The 24,247-nt window shown below is 19.3% G+C and overlaps 4 protein-coding genes across 4 annotated transcripts; all 4 read left to right on the forward strand.

Moving 5' to 3' along the window:
• Positions 1-471: 471 nt before the first annotated feature.
• MKS88_001600 (uncharacterized protein) lies at positions 472-1,444 on the forward strand (the record flags this gene model as incomplete). The annotated part of the gene is made up of 2 exons (XM_067214541.1): positions 472-558; positions 683-1,444. 2 exons carry the CDS (start codon positions 472-474, stop codon positions 1,442-1,444), a joined length of 849 nt encoding a protein of 282 aa, XP_067074966.1.
• Positions 1,445-4,143: 2,699 nt separating this feature from the next.
• On the forward strand, positions 4,144-5,096 carry MKS88_001601 (uncharacterized protein; the record flags this gene model as incomplete). The annotated part of the gene is made up of 2 exons (XM_067214542.1): positions 4,144-4,227; positions 4,356-5,096. 2 exons carry the CDS (start codon positions 4,144-4,146, stop codon positions 5,094-5,096), a joined length of 825 nt encoding a protein of 274 aa, XP_067074967.1.
• A 5,416-nt stretch (positions 5,097-10,512) lies between these two features.
• Positions 10,513-11,531, forward strand: MKS88_001602 (uncharacterized protein; the record flags this gene model as incomplete). The annotated part of the gene is made up of 2 exons (XM_067214543.1): positions 10,513-10,596; positions 10,725-11,531. The coding sequence occupies 2 exons, from the start codon at positions 10,513-10,515 to the stop codon at positions 11,529-11,531; spliced, it is 891 nt and encodes a 296-aa protein (XP_067074968.1).
• Positions 11,532-22,918: 11,387 nt separating this feature from the next.
• MKS88_001603 (uncharacterized protein) lies at positions 22,919-23,923 on the forward strand (the record flags this gene model as incomplete). The annotated part of the gene is made up of 2 exons (XM_067214544.1): positions 22,919-23,002; positions 23,129-23,923. The coding sequence occupies 2 exons, from the start codon at positions 22,919-22,921 to the stop codon at positions 23,921-23,923; spliced, it is 879 nt and encodes a 292-aa protein (XP_067074969.1).
• Positions 23,924-24,247: the final 324 nt, after the last annotated feature.

A 24,247-nucleotide genomic window follows, 5' to 3' on the forward strand; every position in this document is an offset into this window, starting at 1 on the left:
TAGATATAATTATCTCAATATATAGTGCAACGTATTATCTATAATTTATACATTCTATATTCTATATATACCGTATACTATATAAATACAATATAGAGAAATATTCTGAAAACTTATATTTTTTTTTATTTGTTTTTTGAAGGATTAGTAAAAAAACAATTTAATTAATCAACTATATAGTATAATTATACTATATAATTTAAATATTTTTGAAAAGATTAAAATTTTTTTTATCTTTATTAAAAATGCTTTTTTGAAAATATATTTAATATAAAATTTTTTTAATATATAGAGTTTTTATTTTTTGTGTCTGCTGTAAAATGCATCGAAATTATATATATATTATTTAGTTTTCATAAAAATATATAAAAAAGAAATTAGAAAAATAAATGTAGAAACATTTGTAATTAAAAATATATTATTGTAAATTTATTCCTCAATGTATATATTACAATTCTAAAAATGAATATCATGGAACAAAATATTAAATCAGTATTGTTTATTAAAATTTTTGTGTTTCTTATTTCATCTTGGATATTCCATCTTGGCAATAACATCGTATGATAATATTAAGGACATTTTTAATATTTATAATTTTTTGTATTTTATTTTTCTTTATACTCTTTTTTAGAGGGATATTTTTTATTAGATTAAATAATAAATATTTAATTTGTTTTTTTAGATTATTTTTAACAAATTTCTGGATAAAAAATACAAATTTTATAGAAAAACAGATATAGGAAATTATCGATTACTAGCTAAATATAAAAAGAATAGGGATTCAATTATTACAGGGATAAAGGATGAGTTATCAAGTAATGAATTTCATAAAAGAAAAAATATATCTTATAATGAAAACGAAAGGACACAAAAAAAGGAATTATCTAGTAGATGTTCATCAAGGAATGCGAGGGGCAATAAAAAAGCTATGAAAAATAAAACTTGTATATTTGAAACAAAAAAATATTCCTATTTAGAGAAAAAAATATTCAAAGAACTTGATTACGAAGATTTTCTTAAAAACAATAGGATAATTACTGACAAGATTTACAAAAAGATAATACGTAGAAAATACGGTTTAAAACTTTCTTTACCTATAATACTGATATTGTTATTGTCAGTTGCATTAATATCTGATTATTTTTGCGGTTATATAATTATAGCTAAGTTCATTAATACGTTGACATCATATTTTGGTAAGAATTGTTTTAATAAATTACGTGATTGGTTGTTAAGTTCCCCTTTAAAATTTATGGCTGTAACAGTACAATCCTCCGGTGGAAGTGGTGGGAGTGCTACTACTACTATTATCGTTAAACCTTTTTTTAGTAATCTAATGTTTTTTTTACCTTTATTAATATGTGTTGTCGCAATTATATTAGGGTTATTTTACTATCATAAAAAAGTTAAAAAATATGAAAAAATTAAGTTCAAGAAAAGGTAAAATGGATAGTAAGAAACATAATTATATTTATAAATAAATCTCATATTTGAAGAAATATCTGTAATAGATTTAGTAATATACCCAATAAACATGACCATATTTGAATAAATTTTATAACTGTATCATCATATACAAAGCTATTTTGATACACATCTGAAAAAAAACATGTTTTATTTTTTTTCTTAGAGTATAAATGTTTTATTGTTTTTCCACCTGTATTTTAAGGTATTGTACTAGTATAACTACATAGTACCACTTAATATATATATATATATATGTATAAGTGAATATTTTATTATATTCCTAATAAAAAAATAAGTTTGTCCGTTAAAATTAATATAAAACAGAACAATTCATATAATTTTTTTTAAATTTTATGTAATCTTTTTTTGAGCTATTATAAATGGTACTTTTTTTTAGTATGACTTGGTCTAAAATTATTATCTGATGGAAGAAATAAAAAAATTTATTATTATTTTTATATTAAAAATAAATATTCCATGTTTTTCCCTTATTGAAATAATGCAAAGATATTTTGTAGTGTTGGCATATATATTTTTAATTAAAAACCTAACATTTATTCTGTAAATTAAGGTTAATGTGATATGAATAATATATTTCCTGTACATGTCATTATAAAAAATAGTTGTTTTTTCATGCTTTAACAAGGAAAATATAAGTATTTAATTAAATAATATATTTATTAATCATTGATTATTTATAATATTTTACTAAATTCAGAATTATTTTTATACTTAAGGGAAGAGTCCAATCCATTTTATTTATTATTATTGTGCTTTGTTGTGGCTTTAAATGTATTTTGAAAAGACAAATTAAATATATATTTATATATTTTTCATTATTAAAAGATGAACTTATTTAAATGCAGTAATATTGTGGTGGATGATATATTTCGATTTGTTTTCTATTTATATTTTCTTTTATTCACAATGATAATCCACTAAAAATGTGTTATATATATATACATATATATATATACAAATAAATATTGTTATTAAGGTTAATTAAAAAGAATATATGTTTTCTACCGCTACACAATAATATATAGGTATTTATCTCTATATTTTATCTATGTTTTATTTTCGTATATGTATTATGTATTGTACTAATTTCATATTAAAGTTGTATAAAAATATATATCATTTATATTAAGAATTAGTCAATTCATAAAAATTAATAGCGATAATATGTTAAACAAAACAAAACAAAAATGAAAGAATTATTTTTTTATAAATAATTTATAAAATCATAAGGATATTTTTATTTATTATGTTGTAATTATGTGTGTTTTAAAAGTTTGTTCTTCTTACATTGTTCAATTAAATAAGTATATTGAATAAGGTTGAACATACAGATATTTTTTAAGTAAATTTAATATATAAATATCATTTATCAAATTTTATTTTTACATATTCCAATGTATTTTGTAATATAATATACTTAAATATTTTATTTTTAACGTTTACATACACTTCATAAAGTACTGTTTACTTAAAATAATACATGCAATATTAATCATTTGTAAAAAAATATTATTAGGACTAAAAGAAAATTAAACTAGCATGTATGGTCATTTCTTCAGTGGAAATTAAAAATATCTCTAATAACCATTTAAATATAGAAAACAAATATTTTTAGTATTTATTTTTTTTTTTTTGTTAATGTTATGTATTACTATAATTTGTAAAACTGTTTAGTTTTATATAAAAAATACGTATATTAATAGATATACGGAATAATTTTATTGTCATAAATTTTTTTTTTTCTTAAGTATATTAATATTTTTTATAAATATGTATAGTTAATTAAAAAAATATATTAGTAATTAGGAAGATTAATACAAATATTTTTTATTTATAAACAATGATGTGAACCATTTATAATTAATATCTATATTTCTATAATATTATGGGAACAATAAAAAATCAATTTTTATTTTCTTTTAGAACAGATATTTTTTCGTAGATTAAGTATTACCATATAAATTTTATTATTTTAAAATATATTATAATATATAAATTATTGTGAATCTTAAAGGAGTTATTGGCAAATGTATTACAATTAACTTAATACAAAATATTCCTTTCTTCGTTTATTTCCGCTGTTATTTTATTGTTATTATATATAATATTTATATAAGTATAACAAAAATTTCGTCTAGAATATAATGTATATAATATAGATATCATTATTAGGATAACATGATTAAGATTAGTAATTATTGTCTTATATATATAGGAATATATTATATATGTATTCTCTATATTCTCTATGGTATAAGTGTTCAATATTTCCATGTAATAAGAAATACATATTTATTTTTTAATTTGTTCCGAAAATATTAATAAATTAATAATTTAATTAATACAATGTATTAAATAAATTATATATTTTAAATATTTGTTAATCTAGTAAATTATTTTATTTTAGTGAAAGATATCTTTTTAAATAGAGTTATGTTAAATATTATATAATGCAATAATTAATTCATTTCTCTTTGCAGAAGCTGAAAAGTATGTTATAACTATGTATATATTATTATGTTATTACTAAAAAATAAAAAATAACAATAATAGAAAATTAAATAAATAATTACAGCGTGCTTTATGATAAAAAAATACTATATTATTATTAATTTTTAACCTTTTCAAAAAATTAATGTATTAAATATCCCTATGATGTATAAAAAAATTAAATTACTTCTTTTTATAAAAATTAATGCTTTTCTTCTTTTATCGTGGACTTTTCCATTTAACAATGTGGTATAACGATATAACATAAGCATATATTGTATTATTTATATTTTTAGTGTTTTTTATTAAATGACACTATTACTTAGCATTAAATTTTTTACTAAATTAAATAGTAAATATTTGTTTTGTTTTTTTAGAATACTTCTATTAATTTCCTGAATGAGAACTATAATCTTGCTGGAAAATTGAGTAAAAGTAATTATCGATTACTTGGAAAATATAAGCACGACAAGGATTCAAGTATTGTGACGTTAAAAGAAGATACATTAAACAATAGAGTGCGCACAAAAAATCATATATATAATGATAAAAAAGAGACAAAAGGAAAACACAAGCAGTCCAATAGAATATTATTAAATAAGGCACAATACTATACAGAATTTATAGATTATAATAATGGAATGTTTGACGGAAAGCATTTCCATTTTGAAAGAAAATTTATGAAAAAAAAAGATTATGATAATTTTGTCGAGAAAAAAAAAAGAACTCGTGATATAGCTTTAAAAAAAATAAAATTTAGAAGTTACGGATTTGGAATTGCTACGTTTTTGATTTTTTTCTTGTTGGGATTTGGATTACCCATATCGTATGGATATGAGATGGTTAAGGATGCAACTTTTACACCATTTAAAAGTTGTTGGGAATTTATATATAACAATTTAGGTCTAAAACAAATTATAGAAGCAATAAAATCTTTAGTAAACCAAGAATCAGGAGGAGGAGCATTATCACAGGCAGGAGTACCAGGAGTAGAATATTTTTATATAGGAATATTTTGCCTACTTATTATTGTATTAGCTATCATACTTATAGTAACAATTCCTAAGATATTAAGAAATAATGAAAAATATAAAAAAATTAAGTATATGACTCAGTGAATTGAATAATAAATATTTTTTTTTCTATAAGAATACTATCAATATGATGCAATAACAGTGATACTTTTATCTATATATTTTTAATATTCATAACTATTATTTCTACAATTTTATAGATGCACATGCGTATAGCTCTTCATTTTTATAAGGAATGGTAATAAAATATGTTCGTTCTTTTGCTAATTTCAATGTTTTAATGTTTTTCATTTTGAATAATAAATTATTATTACAGAAAAATTAAATGTTATTGCTTAATATTTATATTTGTTTAAAATAGAATTTTTAAAAAAATTTATGTATATGAGGTTAAATTAATATAACTTTATTGATGTCGTTTTACAATTTATATTTTGAATGAAAAATAATTGTTCTATATTTTTTATCATCTTCAAGCTTAATATGATTATTGTAGTTCTAATAAGAAAAATATATAACTAGCTTTATATTAAAAAATATTACGTTTTCTTTTGTAATTGATGAAACGATGTAAGTATATAATGTTACAATGCTATACACATATATATATATTTTACTCAATATAAAAAACAAAATATTTATTTTATTAAATATATATATTCCTTTTGACTTCTTAAGAGATGTTAGTTTTTTTTTTTTTGTCTTATGGTATATCTCGGAAATTATATATATAATAAAATAATATCCATTTAAAATAAGCTTCTGAGTTTAGGTAGAACGGTTAATATTTTTATTTTATTATTGCTAATATTTTATTTTTTAATATTATGCCTATTATTAAATATACAATTAATTTTTTTAGTAAATGAAAAATATAAATCTTACACATTTAAGAAAATGATATACCTTTATATTTATGTACTTAAAAAAAAAAAAAAATTTAAAGAAAAATAACATGAATTTTAAGTTTATTTTTTTAATCTATAAAAGAACTTTTAATTTATAGCTTATACTTTTAATATATTAACCAAAACAATTTTTTTATTACTGAAATATATTTTAAATTAAAAATAAATTATTAATAATATGAAGAATTCGTAAGCAAACGAAAGTACAATTTTTATGAATTAATTCGGTTAAAAATATTTGAACATGTTATTGCATAAACAAATTAATAAGAAAATGTTTTATTATTATTTTTATAATATTTGTTGTTACATACATGATTATGCCGTTCACAACGTATGTATAATAAGGTAAAATTAATAACAAGTATTAAAAAAATATAAAAAACTACATAAGTTTTTAATATATATTAGAAATATGAAGTACATGCTAAGCATTTTTGTCTTTACCAAATTTATGGTAACTATAAAGAAAAGGTCATAAAAAATAATATTGAGTATTTTTTCATCATACAAAAATTTTTATTTGTCCTTTTTATTTGAATAAGCCAATCTTTTAATAATGTGTTATAATGTTAGTATTACATATTTCTTGTTTCTTTATTTTTTTTAATTTTTTTTATTCCTCTTTTAATAAGTATGTAATAAATGTTAATACATATTACTGTGTAAAAAATCTACATTTATGTCATAGTGTTGTCTTATATATTTACGTTTTAAAATTTTTTTTTTTTACGATAATGAAAATATGATATACAAAAATATTTTTATGCAACTGGTTCTTGAATCACGTTCTATTTATGGTAACCTTTTCTTTGAATAATTTTTATATAATTATTTTTGCAACTCTTATAAATTTTAAATACTTTCTCTTAAGTTTCATTTATCGAATTTATTAATATATATTCCCTTATATGTAACCTTTATACTACTAAGTATACTACTTTTTAATGTATATAATATTAACTGTAATTTTTATATAAAAACCTCATTGAGAATGACAGTTTACATTGTGAAATCTTCTATTATATCTGTTTATTACTTTTTATATATTTTGTAAGGATTCTCTAGTTGCTCAAAATTCCTTAATTTCATTTATTTTCTTTCATTGTAAACAGTTACGCATACAACATTTGACTGGATTAAACTATATAGAAGAAAATAAATATGTATATATATACTCAAAAATAATAAATTATTTTTTATTTTTTTCGTAAAAATGTAATTTACAAATTGTGGTATAATATTCGCACAATTATGTACAATATATATTAACCTTATATAAAATGAATAAAGTGAAAGATGTTATAATACTACAGCTGTTTTTAAGGTGGAAACAAATAAGTAATTTACTTTTGTAGGTGGTAAAATCTGTGGTATATTAGAGTGAGAAGTTACAGCGGACATTTATTTATTATGTGCTTTTTTAAATTTGTTTAACTCTTCACGAAATTCGTCATTTTTATATCCTGAGCATCATTTATAATGTTTAGTATGAAAATTATAGTGATTTCCAATTATCGCTTCCATTATCGTTAGGTTTATCGTGTTTACTACTGAAGCTATTCAAATACTCATGATAACTGTATAGATTTTTAAGATTTTCTAGAATACGAGAATTAATTATTTTTATTTCTTGCTTACATGTATCATTAATAAATCCTGTTATATCAACTTTAATTTTATTAAACAAATTATATTTATTATGAAAATTACCATTATTTAGTAGATATTTCAATTATTTAAATCTATCATGAGCATCAGGTTCGTCCTTCTGCGAATATATACTATTTAAGTACTCACTGAACGTTGGACATTAAGAGAAAAAATCTGAATAAATAGAATTATCTAAATCTGTTGAATAAATAGTACTACAAAGGGTATTATTAATTTCTCAATTTTGGGAGGTGAATGAATTAAATTTTTCTTTATATTTAAGAAACGTTTTCACTGTATCGTCCTAAAAATAAAACAAAAAATTATAATATATAAATGGAAAAAATAATATTTTTTGAAAAAAAATATTTATTTCATTTAAAGAACACCAAATTTTTGTAAAAACATGATACTCATTTGAATATAAGGGAAAAATAAAATATGAGTTCTAAACATTGTAGGATGTCATTGTATTAAATAAACGTTAATTGGGTAGCAAAAATTCAATTCATATCAAATTATTTGTATATGTAAAAAAATGATATATTATATGTTGATTTTTTATAAATTTATTTTTTTGATACACTGAATTTTAAAAATAATTTCTTAACTAAAAATACTCTTTAGTTTTTAGTTAAAATTGAAATAAGTCAGTATTGTGTGAATAGTATAAGAGAATAATATTTTAATTGTAAATATGATAATTTCAAAAAAGGGATTACTTTACATTTATTAAAACATATTCCAGAGTACCATACACTTTACAATTATTTTTGTAAAAAAGTGTATTATATAATTTTATTGAAATGTTATACAATAAAATAAAATATTATTAGTACATATTCACATAAAAAGAATATCGTATTGAAATATCTACTTATTAATATACTTATATCACTTAAAATATCATATGTACGTAAATTTAATCTCTTCGGAAGGTATAGAATATTATCTTTTATTAACTTTTATTCGTTACTAAGGATAAATAATACATGTCAAATTATTTCAGTTTTTATTATACTATTATATTGATTTATATGTTTGTTAAGAAAAACTTCTTGATTATAGCTGTAATAGAAATTTAAAAGTATATGAAAATATAATTTAACTAAAATTTTAATAAAAAAATATATAGAAAATAAAAGAACTTTGTAATTTAAATATATGATTCTTCAGAAAAAACGCCTTTAATAATAAATGTATTTTCAAAAAGAGAGATTATATCGTATATTTATAGACTATTCCACTAATTTTACCCATTATATTACGTAGGGAAGTTAAAATCTTAGTTTCTTTTACATCTTATAAATGTGAAATAATAAGTGTATATTGAAGATATGTTCTTATTAAGTATCGAATACTTTTTATAATTCACTAAATTGAGGATTCTAACATATTTCTATTAAATAAATAGTTGAAATCATTTATTATTTTATTATAGTTCCTAATTATAGTTCTATTTACATTTTGATCGAGCTATTTGAATATATATTATTTTGATAATAAATAAATTTATTATATTTTTTTTTTTTGTTGATAAATTTGTTGAGTTTTAAATAAACATGTAGTATACATTGATTACTACTAATTTATTTATATTTGTAACGCGTAAATCTTAAATATAATATAAGCAAAAAGAAAAAAAAATTAATTATATTTTGCGGATGATTTATAAATGGATATTCTGTTCTCAGTTTACAGATAAAAAATAGTAAACATTTATTAGTGTAATTTTGTTTTTAGTTGAAATTTTATATAGAGAATAATTAATGTTGCATATTAGTATGTAGTTACAATAATTCTAATTATATCTTTATTCAATATATTATATATACAATAACGTAGAATATTGTTTTAACGTTATATTATGAAACTTAAATATTTTTGAAAAAAAATATAGATACCCAAAAAGGATATATATATTTCCATTCTTGAATGTAATAAAGAAATACATTTTTGATCTAAGGTTATTCTGATTTTAATACAATTTAAATAAAAATTACTCTATATATTTATTATTTTTTTTTTTTCATTATTTTTTATTATATTTTTTATATATATATATGCATAATTAAAATTAAAAAAAATGTTGTATTGATGAAATTACAGAATTTTCATTTAGCACTAATAGTATTATTTATATATAATAAAAAGTGTTTCTCTATGAAATTATATTAAAAAAAAAAAATTAGTGTACACTTATATATATATTTTTATTCATAGATTATTTAAGCATTTTTATGTTTAATTTCTAAGATATGTAATGTTATAATATAATGAATATGTTTAAATTGTAGTTAACGCAAAAACTTTTAATAATATAAAAAGGGAAGGTTATACATAATATTTTTTTCTTTAGTTATTATTACTATTATTTTATTATTATAACAATTAATATCTTGTTGTCTATAACAAGTTTTTCTGAAAAGAATGTTTATGGAATTAAATTTTTTTTAATAGTAACTCATCAAATCGTTATTATTCTCATTATATATTGAACAATCTATTCTCTATATTCTCTATATTATATAGAATATAGAAAATATATATCATATTAACTAAATATTTCCCTATATGATAAAAAAATGTATTTTTTTACTTTACATTAAAAATGTTTAATAAAAAAATTATTTAATTACACGAATATATTAAAAAAATATTTTATGTATATAATAATGAATTATAAAAAAATCATTTTAATTAAAATTACATTTTACTTAATAATATTAAGAAAACATTTTATAATATATATATTTAATGTTATTTTACATCTCTGTAAAAAACATTATAATTATATACAATATATTTTTTACGGAAAGGTAGTAAATATAGAAAAAATAATCAAATAAATTGTATATAATTTTTTATCATTAGAAGAATTTTATGTATTTGTTATTATTTTTCTTACTTAATACATTGAAATGCTGAAATTCTATATCATGGAAAAAAATATTAAATTATTATTTCTTAATATTTCAGCGTTTATATTTTTAACATGGTTATTCCATTTTAGCATTGATAATGTATGATAATACCATTTACTCATATATGTACAATTTATATTTTTGTTGTTATATTTTTATATATTCAGTTTTTTAACATGAAACTATTTATTTTCTAAATAGCTAATATTTGATTTTTTCTTTTTCAGAGCACGCTTAACAAATTTTTAAAAGATAACTCTAATAATGATAGTAAATTAGATGGAAAATATTATCGATTATTAGTAATACATAAAGAAGAAAGTGATTTAAATATACTAGGGTTAAAACAAGACATGTCAAATAGTGGAGTGAAAAAAAAAAAATATTTATCTAATAATGAAGGTGAAACCCCAGAAAAAAAGAAGCATTCATATAAAAGTTCATCAGAGAGTATAAAAGTTCATAGGAATGCTATGAAAAAAGAAGCAAAAATATTTGAAACAAAAAAACATTCCAGTATTGAAAAAAAAATATTTAAAGAACTTGATTTTGAAGATTTTCTTAAAAGAAACAGGATGATTAGTAATAAGATTTATAAAAAAATAATGTGCAAAAAGCTAGCATTACGAATTGCTTTACCGTTGTTTTTGTTCTTGTTGTTATTAACTATACTCATAACAGATTTTACATGGGGTGTGGTAGATGGAAATAAAGGATTGTGGGGTGCATTAGGATTATCGAAAATTCTAAAAGGCTGGGCAGATTATACTGAAGAATGGTGGTTAAAGAAAATGTTAGATTGGTTAAAAGAAAATTCATCATGGTTTTGGAGGCATAATTCAATTTTTGATGAAGTTACGCGTACAGGTTGTACTGCAACAGATGTTTGTACAGGTTGCATATTAGGACAGTTATTTGGTATTATAATATATGTTATACCTTTCATTTTATTAGCTATCACAGTTATATCAGGAATTATCTATTACCATAAAAAAGTTAAAAAATATGAAAAAATTAAATTCAGGAAAAGATAAAACTAATAATAAGAAATATTTTTTATTTTATAAAGTATTTAATATGAAGTTATAATTATAATATATTTAGTTACATATCTATTAGACTTCCTCATAATTGCTTATATTTTATAAATATACATACAGATAAGTCGTTTTTTAGTAAAGAACTGTACAGCATATAATCTCACTTTTTTTAAACTTGAATTTCTAATATTTTTGAATTTTCATTATAAAATATTGTTTGAGATTGAATAATTTATATGGTTTAGTGTTTATTTTTATATATTTAAATAGGTCGTCTTTAAAAATAAGTATACACATATATGTGCGTTAAAGTGAATGTAAAATAGCACAATTTACATAATTTTACTAAAGTATTTTAATTTAATTTTTATTTAAAAATGATAGATTTCTGTTTATTATCCTGTTCTAATATGAATCTATTATTTTATCCTGTTGTGAAGAAAATTTATAATTACCATCATAATAGGAATAAATTTGTCTTGATTGGTATTTAACAAAAAGTAAGTGAATACATGTCGTATTTTTATATGTATATATATATTTCTTATATCTTGGAGAATGATTAATATTAATATTTATTCTATAAAATAAGAGTATGAGAAGAATTTTATTGAATATAACTACTGTAGAAATTTTTTGAATGTACATTTATTTCAATTTGCATTATATAACTTTGAAGTTAAAAATATATAATTATAATATATTATTATTAAATTATAATTATTGTATTCGTTTAAACAATTATATATTTTTTATATATCTAATACAGAATGAATAGATAAAAACATTAATTGTAGTATTATGGTTCCTTATTGAAATTTTTATTCAATTTTGCATTAAAAGTATTATATATATATATATCTTAAAAATTTATAAATTAAATACATATATTTTTCATTTTTTATATATCTAATGTATTGAATTAATGAAATAAATGTAATAATATTTTAATGAATGATATATATAAATTATTGTTTTTGATTTTTCATAATATTATAATTTTTAAGAAAGTGAATATATACGCAAAAAGAAAAAGTAACAGTAATTGTACAGAAAATAAATAAATAATTTCTAAAAAAATATAATATGTGTACGTATTTCTTTACATTTATTTCCTATTTTTTATATTTCTAAATATATTAAGAAATGAGCTAACATTGTTTAAATGGTATATAATAATATACATAATTTATATTATCTATTAGTAATTTATTCATATTAATAGTGATAACTTTTTAAATAAAATGAAGTTCAAAAAAAAAATATTTTTATAGATAATTCGTAGATATGTATCATTTATTTCCTAAGATAATTTATAATAAGATTTATTAAAAAGGTTACTCTTTTTTTTTTTTTTTAACGTTGTGTTATTAAAAAAGTTAAGGTTTCCCATAGTAGTTCTTGATAATAATATCCTTTTATTGAATATTATTTTTTATATATTTAAATGAAAATAAAAATATAATATTAATAATTCATTTAATTATATCTCTTATATAAACGTTAAAAAGTATTCTGTAGTCGAACATCACGTGCCTATATTAATCCTTTTAAAAGTATACTTAAGAACTGGAGAAAATTATTCGAGTAGGCATATTTGTTTCTGAAAAGGGAGAATGGAAATTCTGATAATGGGAATTTTAATACAAAGTGCATATTATTATATTAATATTAACTATTGATTTATTTTACTAAAATATTTTCTTCTATATATATAATATATATATATGTATGTAGAATAATAATAATACGATAATGCTTTTTTTTTGGTGAGGTTAGAAAGTATAATTGTATTCCTGCTTAGTTAAATTTCTAAAAAATATAGATGAAATGAGATATAAAATAGATAAATAATAAAGTTTATTAGGTCATTTTATTATACGTTTAGATACACAAGTATACTAAAGTAAGTAAGTTTTTAGTTATAATTTGTAGCATATTAATGTGGGCTACATATCATTAGCTTTATATTAATCAGTATGTATTAGTAGGAAATTTGAGTGTTCAAAAAGTAAAATTATTTTAATAGATCTATTTTTTATAATTTATAGTTAATTAATTATGTCATATTTTTGAAAAAATATTATAATATAATTGCCTCGTCCTATATTTTTCACCTGAATATAAATATTTAATAATAAAAATTATTATATTACATAGAAGTGTAAAATAAAATAACAATTAATTAAGAACATTCCTATAGGTTAAGTCAAAGATAAGTACTACAAAAATATTCTTTCGTATAAGGCATAATAACTATTTATGTAAAAAGAACTATATAAAAGAAAGAAGAGTTATGATAATAAAATTGTTATATAATTAAAAAAACTTATTTTTTAGTAATTATTCATATTTTTTTATACTATTAGCTTTTCATATATTTTTATTTTTATTGTATACGTGAAGTTGAGTATATAATAATAAAATTCCTCTTTACTAGAGTCCACCAAAGGGAGAATTAATAAAATACTTTTAATATGCATAACATTATAATCGAAAATGAATTAAACTATTCACCAAAAAAATAAAAGAATAAACCTCTTTTTGAGTTAACTTTATATTATGTTTTGAATTTTTTTGTGTAATATTGTACTTTAAAATTTATATTTCTTGTTTTTTAATTGTTATTAATTATTTACATGTATATATATCGAGCGAAAATGCATTACAAGTGTGCATATATTCCTTAAAAGTTCTTTAGTTCATATATTAACATTTCCCTCTTATCTCACTTTTTTAATTCTCTCATTAACTACGCTTTTGTGCTTTTCTTTCTTTTTTGTAATTAATTTATGAAAAATCAAGATCAAAAAATAAGAAATTATTAAATTCGAATGGAATTACTATTTGAGCGAGTTTTAAAAAATATGAAAATGTAATATTGCATTTTACAGTTGTGGAAAAGTGACTGAATTAACAATATAACATTCAACTGATATAATAGTTGTGATATGTGTAATTAAAATTATAAAAATTATTTTATTTTCAGTACTTAGAGTATCATTTTTGATTGTATCCATAAGTATTAATAGGAGAATACATGAACGAACTTTAATAAATATACAATATGAGAATTGAGGAAATTAACTTTATATATATATGTAAAAATTATCAATATTATGGTTATGAAGAATACTTTTTCTTATGAATTACCTGTACCTCTATCAAGAAGACTTACTGGTCTTGAAAGAAAGTTATAATAATAAAGAAGAGAATGGAAAAGAAGGAATATATTATCTAACAAGTTCATGCAAAAATAATTCCTACAAAATAAAAAAAGTAAAATAACATAAAATTTAATTAATATTTATATAAAGTATATGTGTATAACTCTAAATTTGAAGACATTAATTTTTTTTTCTACCTTTTTTCTAAGTTCAGACACCGATTACAAAAATATTTTTATAAAAAACGAAGATAGATGTATATATAAATGTTTTATGAAAAAGAAACACATAATAAAGGGAAGTTTAACTGTTTGCAAAATTTTTTTAAGTGCTTATTGCATCTCTTAATTGATACATAAAACCTAAAACCCACTAAATAAGGAAGTAATTATCTACTTTCATGTGTATTGGATGTATTAAAGTTGAAAACAATTGTTTTCCAAGAATATATGTGTGCCATCCATGCTGCTATGATATGTATATATACATGTGCATATGAACATGCATGTATGTGTGTAAAGAAGCATAGGTGCATGTGTATGAGTGCATATGTATACTTACGTAATATATGTATACATTTATATATTTCAATACATGTTCTTTCCTATATTTCAAAAAATGCATTTTTATTTTATAATTTGGAAAAATGAATTGAATTAGTTAACTATATTATTAAAATGAATGATGTAAGCGTGTTTTTGTATATAAATAAAGGTCACATAATAGTAATAGTAACAAATAAAACATATATGATGTATCTTTTACAGACTGCTTTATGTGTTTCATTTTACGAAATAATTACGGCATTTCCTTTTTTTGGCTGAACTTCATATATATAAATATTTTTATATTGTAACCATTACATGTGACGCGAATAAAGAAATCCATAGAAAGGATTCTTTTGTACAGACACTAATGCTCATTTAATATGTTTAAAGCAAAATAAATGGAATAAGGCATTTGTAATAGGAATACAATATTACGTCATTAACTGAAATAACTTAAGGACACAAATGAGTTCACATGTATGCACGTTAATAAGATATCATTATCCACGTTTAGATGCTTATGTATGCATATTATGGCCATGCATGCATATATGTTTTTTTACACTCTCCTTTCATGTAAGTATTAGATCATTTATATTAAAAAGTAATAAACAAAAAACGTGGGCACATATACATATGTGCAAACTTTTGCATAATGGAAATTTATTTATATAGTGTTACCAACTTATTTTTTTCTGCTATAGATATGAAACATTTAGAATAAGTTCATGCATATAAAAGAGAATGAAAAAAATGATAAAATTCAAATAAATTACAGGAGAAATAAACAACAATGAGTGAAGTTCCTTAAAGGAGTTACTTATCTTACGTGTGTGAATACGGAAAAGAGATAAAAAGTAATATATATTGCGCGTTACCTGAAAAGTGATATGTTTAAATTAATTATAAAGAAAATTTGTTTATATGTATCCTATTTTATATTAGGTCAAAATTGTTAACGTACTTATGATTGCCTCAATTAAAGATCCTTATATAGAGATTGATTAAAACATTCATCGTAAGCATGGAGAAAGCAAAAAAAAAAATACAAAAAATAACAAAGGAGTAAAGGTATAAGCGAAAATCCGGACATTATTAGTTTGTTGTAATAAGATAGAAAACACTTCATGCATGCAAATAAGTGTACATATGCTTGAACTGTATTTATATGTTGGTGCAAATGTTCATAATTTTCACCATAGTTAAACAAGTATATAAGAAAACATGAAAATGTAATAATAAATAAAATGCACAAGGAAATAACATATGGAAGCTTGATTGTAATGTATGAACATATTTGGAACATAAAAAAAGGAAAAAATTATACTTAAAATTTTTTTTTTTTTTTTTTTTTAAAAGAATTATATTAATTATATGTAAGTAGACTTATTTGTAATATAAAAGTGTTAAAAATGGGAAGAATAAACAAATATCAATAAGGTTCTAAAGTAAAATGAAATATATGAATTTAAAATTCATTATGATCCGAAATTAAGAAATAATTTTAACATATATATGTTTGTGTGGACCTTCTTCAATAGACATCATAGTAGTAATAGCAGTATAGAAAAGTTTGAGTAGTCCAATAATAAGGATGATCATAAAAACAATTACGTAATTAAACATTAGGAAAAAATCATTTCACTCAAAAATGAATAGCACATATTAATTAATTTTTAGAGAAAATATTAAATTAAAAGTGTTCATAAGCCTTATTATTATAACACTACGTAAATATTATGTTAAAAGAAACCTAAATTATGATAACAAAAGTTATATTTATGCGAAATGATTATTGGAAATGATATCATATCTACAGTAATCTAAGAAATATTAAGGGAATAATATAAATATATATATATTAATTAATAGATATACATAGATAAAAAAAATATATTTAATAATTCTATTTGCCTGTGTTACATGCGTTCACTCAAGACATAATTATATATTTCAAGGAAAGTGAAAATTTAATAGAGTTCATTCCTTTATTTTACTGCATATGAATGATTAATCAATTTAAATTTGCGTTAATATTTTTAGTAAGTACAACATGCATAAGAAAATATAGGAAAAAATTAATGCTCTAAAAATTTCCACCTCAATTAATTACATGGAATTTTACAAAACAATAAATGGATAAGAGTTTATATCTTTATATAATATTTATTATTATGGATTCATAATATTAAGTAGTATTATTTTATAAGAATCATCTCTTATAAATTTTTATATTACAGGAAATTTGTAAATTTTGAGAGAATAAGGAGTATTCACATAAGAGAATTATTTAAAAACCTCTAATGAAAAATCTTTCTCAATATATTTATAAAAATATATATACAAGTATATTAAAATACAAAAAAAAAAAATTATTATCTTATTTTTGTGAAATACTGCAGAATATTAAAAATTTCAAAATTTTACCTATTTTTTTTAATTATATAAAAGCTATCATTTAATTTATTAATTAGGGTAATATATATACATAATTTAATAAAAAATAAATATATAATAATCTGCACCATAAAGTTTCCTAAAAGAAATATAATGTATTAAGTACTTTCGTAAATGGCAATGTATATTATTTTATGATTTATCTTTTATAATTTATTATCTATATAATTAAATGTTCTAAATTATTTAATTTAAAATGTTTTTCTTATTGTAATTTGTTTTTTTTTAATTATAATATTTACTAAAAATGTTTTTTTTTTTTCTAAATTTACTTTTTTATTCTTTTATTATAATAAGTATTTCTATAGAACTTATAAATTTATATTTTTTTCAAAAAAAAAAAAAATAAGTATTTCTTGATTATCAAATCTATTAAATTTTATTTTAGTTATAATAATAAAATACTTTATTTAAATTATATAAGAACTTTAGTATTATATATATAATTATAAGATACGAATATACAAAAGCGTTAAATTGGATAGTAATTTTTGAAGCATTATTAATAATTATGTGAATTCAGTCATAGAATGATATTTATTAATTACTGTACAAATGTTGTACGTGTCATAGGTATGTGGATATGTTAAATTATAATATATAGTGTAAAAATTGTTTTTTACATTTATTAATTTGTTTCCTTTATTCTATGAATTCTAATACATTGTATTCAGTAATTTTTGTTTGTTTAATTATATAATAATTTTTAAAAGTTATAAAATGTACAACAGATTAAACATATTATTAGAAAGCTCAGAACAAAATATTAATAATGACATTCATAATATGTTCTAATGTGTCCATTCTCATTATATATGTTTCTTCTATTCTAATAAAATAAAATATTTATTCACCAAAAATCTACTTTATATTGTTTGTTCTCCGATAGGAATTCATATCAACAATTTAGAATTGTTCTGTATGAATATTATAATATATATTTCTTGAGAATTTATTAATAATATTATTTTTATCAATAATTATATTATTGTATATTGCTTATTTTGTAAATATCTATATGAAAATATTTGCAAGAATATTTTTAAAATTTTCTTTTGTTTGTTATACATTATTTTTGTATTTTATTAATGTTATTTAGTACTTAAAAAAAAAAAAACAAAAAAAAAGAATTAAATAGGAATGCAAATAAATATACCCTTTTGTTACTACGTTGTGAATATACATTGAATTTTGCACCTAATTAGACATATTATAAAATTAAATAGAACCAAAATCAATAAAATAGTTAAATATTTTATTTATCATAAAACTATTCCTTTTTTCCTTTTTACATGAATATGTTCTCATTTCAAAAACTAGTTATAATGACATTGCAAAAGTTTTTATTTTTATTTTTTGATGCTTCATGTTATATATATATATATATATATATATAAAAAGAATTTTGTTTCATGCGTAGGTAAATATATTAAATTATTAATTATAAAAATATTTTCTTTTGGTTTTAATGTATATATGATAAATCTTTAGACAATTGGTTGAGTGATGATAAAGAATTAGATTGAATAGTAGATAGATTATTATTGTAAAATGAGAAGAGAATAAATAATATGTAACTAATTATAATACATTTGGAAATGGATATGTTAATTCATGCAACGAAAATGATAATGTTGTATAAGAATATTATGGAAAACTTTACTTTAAGAATAAAAATAATTCAACATATTATGTGAAAAAATTGTTGAGAAATGTATGGTTTTTATATATAAACCATTTTCTATCATATATAATCTGCTTAAAAAACTATTATATATGCGAATTATACCTATATATAAATTCATAGAATGTTCTAACCCTATTCAGAGAAAAACTTTAAAATATTCAACACATATCAGTATAGATTTAACATTTCCTCTAACAGTATTAATTTTTCTAATAGGATTTTAGTTTTTTTATATAGGTATTTATCGTATATAATTAATGTTTAATGGAGATTATGAAGTATTAAAAAATTTGATTACTTATAATGGAAATATAGTTGTATCCTAATTTATTTTAAGTATTTGAATAGGTATTTATAAATTTATAAAATACACAAATATGTAATTTAAATAGAAGAAAATAAAGTCAAAGTTTAATTATAATATATATATTACTTCGGGGGAATATATATTTCCTGTAATCATTGTGGATGTACTAAAAGATTAATGAAGTTATATGTTAAAAAAGTCCATTATAAAAATATAAAATTTATTATTCCATATAGATAATATAAAAATATATGCTGTTACAGAAAAATAAAATAATAAAATAAATATATGTTAAATATTAATAAGAGTTTTCTCTTTTCTACGTTTTTTTTATCTCTTAGTGTACACTTGTGAGTCAATTTAGTACTCTCACTAAGCATAAACATTTATATGATATTCCATTAAAAATTGAAATTTATTTTTTCGAATATGTGGAATTGAGCGTGTATTTATAAGCAAAAATTAGATATGATAAATTTTTATGCAAATATGTATTACTATAAATATGTTCTTATTTAATTAATATATAAAATTACAATTTCTACAATTCAACTTGAGGAAATTTATTTTTTTGAAAATTAAGGGTTTCTTTCAATTTTTATGTAGTAAGTGGTATTTTGGAAAATCATTTAAAACAATTTATTATATATTATTTTAAATTTAAATATATAGTGCTATTCTTTGTTTAATGTAACCAATTCCATATAATTTTTTTTTTTTCATATGCATTTTTTTTAAATGTATGTATATCAAATAATATTTTAATAAAATTCATTTTGAAAAATAAAACGTTAAGAGCTTATTTAATATAACAGTATATTTATTATATATTTATATAGCTTATATATAGTTTAACTATGACATCATAAATATACACTGTTATATGTTCACATATAACTCTGAATTATTTTTGACACATAATCAATTTTAGATTTTGTGAAACATTATAATTAGAGGAATGGTTAAAAATTTATTTATAAATTTACTAGTTAACTAACATAGTTGCTAGACATAAATATGTTTTATATACGTCACTTATACCTCAGTAGAAAAATGAAATTATATTTTTTTTTTACCATATAAAGCGAGTGTATTTTTTGAACAAATGTTAGATAATTTTTATTTAATACTGTACAACAAATATTAATATTAATATGCCATAAACTTTAACTACATAGTTAAAATGAATAATATATGTTTAATGAAATTTAATCAGCCATTAAATAAAATTAAAATAATTTTTTTTTGGATTAATATATTTCTGCGATGATATCATTGTATATAGATAACAATTTATACATTTGTATTACTTTCAATTTTTGCTATATAAATGTTTGGTCTCAATAGCTATAGGAACTTATATACAGAAACATCAGTGGTTTATATTAGTAATCAATTATTATTTTGAAATTTGCAATCTTTCACATTATGATATAATATTTAAGAGAATATCCACATTATATATTTAAGTTAGTTCAAATAAATGATATTATGCTTTTATTATTTCTATAAGTACTAATATATGCTAATTAAAAAATTACTTTATTATTTATAAATTGCATAATTTAATAATAATAAATTACGTGATTTTTGATGCAAATTATTTATGAATTTTTTCAACTATAGTAATCATATCTTTTAAAAACCTCGCTTCTTTAAATTCAAGATGAAACCCAAATTAACGTTAGTATTTGATTTATTAATAACATCATAGTAAATTTGAAAATATATTTGTTATTCCATAAAACATATATTATATTTTATATTTTTCAAAAATAATTCTGTACCTATATATATTTAGATTAATATTTGGAAATATCTACAAAAAAATATTGAAAAACATGTTAATAAAAATTTTAATATGTTCTTTAATTTCTTTTTTTTTCTATAAATATTAAAAGGTATTCTATTTTTTAAAAATAACATTTTTTACTGTATGTAATGTATACGCACAGATGTTATGGTTTGAGCTTTAGAATACTGGAAGGATGCATTCAAATTTTGTTAGAAATATTTTAATTTATAGTTGGTATATATGCAGTAAATTATGAATAAATATGCTACGATGTTTTACTGATGAAAAGTTAAATATTAATACTATTTTTAATTAAACATGCTCAATTGTTTATTTAATTGTTTTTTTTTTAAAATACTTAAATATATATTGTATAACTCGATAACTTAATACGATATGCGTTTTTATTGTTGATAGTATGAAATAATACATTGATGTAACAAGGCAATTTTGATTTTTTTAAAAATAATAAGAGAAATAGTTTATAGATATATTCCTTTTTTTTATTATTCCATTTTTATTAAACATTTATATATAAGTAAAAACAAAAAAAGATTAAGTCGTTAATTCTGAATGTTTTTCTTGTAGAAGAAATAGTATAAATTACAAATAAATGAAATATTAAAACTTTAAGAACCTATATTACAAAAATTAAAAATAAGTTTTTAATTAAATTAAAAATATATATTTTATCATATATTAGATAATACCATATATATTTTATTTTTAAATAAGATATAGAAAATAAAAGAATACATATGTTTAATAGTAACTAATACCATTGCTGTAGTTAATGCAGTACAATAAATTATAAAAAATATTGTTACTTTTTTTTAACTTTACTATTATTTTAATGTATTAATAATTGATATTTTAAAATATAACCCTTTTTGAAATATAAAATTTTTTACAATATACAAATTATTAATATGAAATATCATTAATAATATCAATTACTCTGTTAATATATTTGCAAATACATTATCTATATTCTATAAAATATATATTCTATATATTCTATACATTCTGTATTCTACATAAATTTAATATGTGTCAGTATTTAGAAGTCTTATTTCATTTTAAGTTTTGAATGTTTTAATACAAAAATTATTAAATTAGTCTAATATATTAAATAATGGTTTTACGTATTTTGAGTATTTTTGAATGGAGCAAAATATTTTATTTTTATATTATTTTCTTACATTAACATAAAATTAGGTAAAATTATTTTTATATATTGTAAATCTTACCTTTGTTGTGTTTGTCGTAAAAAGAATGTATAGTTATTATATATTATTTACAAAATATTAATAAAAAAGATTTATTAAAATACAAGTATAATCTTTTGTCATCAAAAGAATATTGTATTACGGTTAATTTATACTATACTGAATATATTATAGTATTAAATATATATAATATGGAAAAAAAAACTAAGTTACTCTTATTTATTATAATTCCTGCTTTTATCGTTTTAAATTGGACATGCCATTTTAACAATGATGTAATATGATAATATTATTTAAGAAAATTTTTACTATGAATAGTCTCAGTGATTTATTTTTATTAATACTGTATTTTATAATGAAATTATACATGATTTAATAATAAATATTTACCTTTTTTTTAGAGTATGTTTAACAAATATATAGATGAAAACTACGAATATGCTGGAAAATTAGATTCAATAACTTATAGATTACTAGCAAAATATAAAAAGGATAATGATTCTTATGTTTTATGTTTAAAAGGAGATTTACCAAATAATATAGTAAACGAGAAAAGAGATGTAACATATAATGATAGTGTTGTTGTAGCAAAAAACAAGCAAATATGTAGAAATGCGTTGAATAATTCTGCAGGGCATAAACAAGATAAGAGAAGTAAATCTTGTGTATTTGAAACAAAAAGATATTCCCATATGGAAAAAAAAATATTCAAGGAACTCGATTATATGGATTTTCTTCAAAACAGCAGGACAATTAGTGATAAAATATATAAAAAAATAATATTCAAAAAATTTGCATTACGGCTTGTTTTACCTGTAATGTTGTTCTTGTTGTTATCATTATCATTATCTTTAGATTTTTATGGTGGTTATGGCTTAAGAGGGGGGTTATTTAAGATATTAAATTTGTACGCTGGAAATTTATGGTACAATTCTTTTCATAATTGGTTGAAATCATCTTTTTTAAGTTCGTTTACCGAATCTATGGGAAAAGTAAAAAATACATGGGTAAAGAAGACATTATCCGAAGGCGAGAAGAGGACGTTAATAGATGGAAGTGATTATGTATTTGGTTTTATTAGCTTCCTAATATACTTCTCAACTTTCTTTATTTTAGGTTTCACAATTATATCAGCTGTGTTTTATTATCATAAGAAGGTTAAGAAATATGAAAAGATTAAGTTTAGGAAAAGGTAAAACAAGTAGTAAAATATACGTTTCTTTCTGTAAAGAATATTTTAGTAAAAAATAGTAAACATAATATCATTAGTTAAGTACTTATTTATCATATATATATCTGCTTAAATATTACAAATACACCTACTCTCACATGTCTTTTTTGTGCAAAAGAGTTAAAAAATAGGTTCTCTCTCTTTTTATGAATTTGAATTATTTTATATTTTTAAATGTTGAATTTTATGTATTTTTCAAACTTAGTTAAATAATATGATTGAATATATTTTTTTATATAAGTACATAACTATGAAAAATATAAAATTTGATTAATAATAAGAATAAGAT

The sequence above is a fragment of the Plasmodium brasilianum genome, chromosome 5 (genome assembly GCF_023973825.1).
Source record: "Plasmodium brasilianum strain Bolivian I chromosome 5, whole genome shotgun sequence".
Taxonomy (NCBI): Eukaryota; Apicomplexa; class Aconoidasida; order Haemosporida; family Plasmodiidae; genus Plasmodium; species Plasmodium brasilianum.